Genomic DNA, 2,687 nt, shown 5'->3' with positions numbered 1-2,687 from the left:
TATTTAACTTTTTTGACAGATCAAGGATTTAAAGTAAGGGTTGTTTTTAAAACAACGAAAAAATGTTTTTTTTTTCACAATTTTCAAGTTGATTCTGTTATTTAGTACATCATCTTGATTGCAAAACATTGTAGTTTTTAAATCCCTGTTTTCTAAATAAAGTTCATTATCCTGAATAAGATCTACAGTTGAGTCATGCAGACAAGAAACCCTTTGCAACAAGCATTTCAGTTTTTATTTACTCTAAAAAAGAAATAATGAAAAACATATCCATTGTTACATTTATTTAGCTCTAACTGTAATTCAATTCAGTTCAGTTTACTGTATTTATATAGCGCCAAGTCATAACATACGTTGTCTCAGGGCTCTGTACATGAAAAAAGGACAATCTAGTAAGTAATCTTCTCTTTACATTGAAATAAAGACTGATTCTGTTTAAATGTTGCATAAAACTGTTTTTTATCAAAGACTAAGCTCTGAAGTATGATGTGAATCTTTACCTTCATCAAAACAAAACAATCTTTTCATTGTCTTCTTTTGGGTGTCTGATTTAGTTCCTGATTTATTACCTCTGTGCCGTTTCTCATCTCCTCCCTCTTAAGTTTTTGTTGTTGTTTTAAATAAAAATTAAAAAGATTTAAGTGACCGTGCAGAGTTTAGTTCACTCTTATCTTCAGCTCAATTCAGGTTTTAGGTGAATTTAACAGGACTCCACAGGAAGGATGGGTTTGACCTCTGACCCTCAGTGCTGCCCTCTTCAGGCTCTGGACAGGAAACGCAGGTTGATGGGTGTCCCCGGGATGAGCAGAGTTCTGGTTTTAGGCTGAACGACTGGAGCTCCGTGCTCAGGCTCCACCTTGTAGTGCTGCATCAACTGCAGGAGACAAACAATCGTTATACTAATTGAAATGTAACAAGTCAGATCTTATTCTACTTAATGGTTTTAAATTATCATTGTTACGTTAATATTTATTTAACAAAGATAGAAATACATGGTCCAAGAATGAAGGTACTCCGTTAGATGATCAGCTGAGTTTTATTGCAACAGCAGGAAACACAGAGAACAACCTGCCCTGTCTCTGTGCCTCTGCTTCTCTGATCCAGCTCTTCACTGTTCAGCTGGTCCAGTCTCACATCTCGTGTCCATCTTTACTAAACTGGACAGCATATTTGTCCACTGAAACAGTCACCTGAGTCATCTGAGTGTCCTCTGTGGTCTCCAATAATTTGACTCAACCTTCAGATGCTGACTCAGCATTCACATTGTTTTCTGTTCATAATTTGACTGTATATTTTTACAAGCAAACTAATTCTGCTTATTTTCTGCTACTTTATCAGTTCAAATATTAACAGCTTTGGCTCATTCAGGAGGTAGCTGCTATGACTTTTCATTTTAAAAAAATTTTTCCAAATAAATATTTAACCTACGGTAATTTACAAATACCAACATCAATACAATCAACTTTTTTCAATGCCTTCAAAAACAAGGACTTATCTGACATCTACCATGAGTTTAGTTAGCCTTTTGTTATGTTTAGCTACTTGCTTCTTTGCCCTAGCACAGTAATCTGCTTCCTTTAGTTTTAAAAATTTCGTTTGGCAGTCATTCAGCAATCTGTGTTTCAATCTTGATGTGTTGTTTGGTTTGGTGTTTATCCATATATTTATTTTTTCCTTCTGTGTTCATGTTTCCTTGTGTCTTTGTTTCACCTGCTCCTCTGTGTTTTTCCTCAGCCCCTCCCACTCTCACCTGTTCCAGGTTTTCCACCTCACAGATTTTGTTGATTTGGGTTAATTAGTCCTCCCTTGTCTTGTCAGTCTTGAAATGTGCTCTGTGTATTCAGTTGTGGTTTTCTGTTCCTCCCAGAGTCCTTGTGTGAAGTTTTTAATGTACAGGTGCTGGTCAAAAAAATTTGAATATCATGAAAAAGTTGGTTTATTTCTGTAATTCCATTCAAAAAAGTGAAATTTGTAAATTAAATTCATTCATTACACACAGACTGATGTATTTCAAATGGTATTTATTTAATTTTGATCATTATAACTTACAACTAATGAAAACCCCAATTTCAGCATCTCAGAAAATTAGAATATTGTGAAAAGGTTCAATATTGAAGACACCTGGTACCACACTCTAATCAGCTAATTAACTCAAACACCTGCAAAGGCCTTTAAATGGTCTTTCAGTCTAGTTCTGTAGGCGACACAATCATGGTGAAAACTGCTGACTTGACAGTTTAAAAGACGACCATTGACAGCTTGAACAAGGAGGACAAGACACAAAAGGTCCTTGCTAAAGAGGCTGGCTGTTCACACAGCTCTGTGTCCAACAGAGAGGTGAAGGGAAGGAAAAGATGTGGTAGAAAAAAGTTTACAAGTAACAGAGATAACCKCACCCTGGAGAGGACTGTGAAACAAAACCCATTCAAAAATGTGGGGCAGATTCACAAAGAGTGGACTGCAGCTGGAGTGAGTGCTTCAAGAACCACCACACACAGACGTATGAAAGACATGGTTTCAGCTGGGTTTCCTGGTGTCAAGTCAGACAGCATCAGAAGTGTCTCGTCTGGGCTAAAGACAAAAAGGACTGGTCCAAAGTCATGTTCTCTGATGAAAGTAAATTTTGCATTTCCTTTGGAAATCAAGGTCCCAGAGTCTGGAGGAAAAGAAGAGAGGCACTTCATCCA

General features: G+C 36.9%; 1 protein-coding gene across 1 annotated transcript in view; it reads right to left on the bottom strand.

Annotated features, from left to right (window-relative positions):
• Positions 1 to 339: 339 nt before the first annotated feature.
• Positions 340 to 2,687, bottom strand: part of cyp27a2 (cytochrome P450 family 27 subfamily A member 2) — a 22,269-nt gene continuing 19,921 nt past the window's right edge. Inside the window, exon 10 of the mRNA XM_014028704.1 lies at positions 340 to 874. Coding sequence (XP_013884158.1) covers positions 758 to 874 — 117 coding nt within the window. The 3' untranslated portion in view covers positions 340 to 757. The remainder of the gene's footprint in view (positions 875 to 2,687) is intronic.

The sequence above is a fragment of the Austrofundulus limnaeus genome, unplaced genomic scaffold, assembly GCF_001266775.1.
Source record: "Austrofundulus limnaeus strain Quisiro unplaced genomic scaffold, Austrofundulus_limnaeus-1.0 Scaffold799, whole genome shotgun sequence".
Lineage (NCBI taxonomy): Eukaryota > Metazoa > Chordata > Actinopteri > Cyprinodontiformes > Rivulidae > Austrofundulus > Austrofundulus limnaeus.
This window is presented reverse-complemented; position numbering and strand designations above follow the sequence as displayed.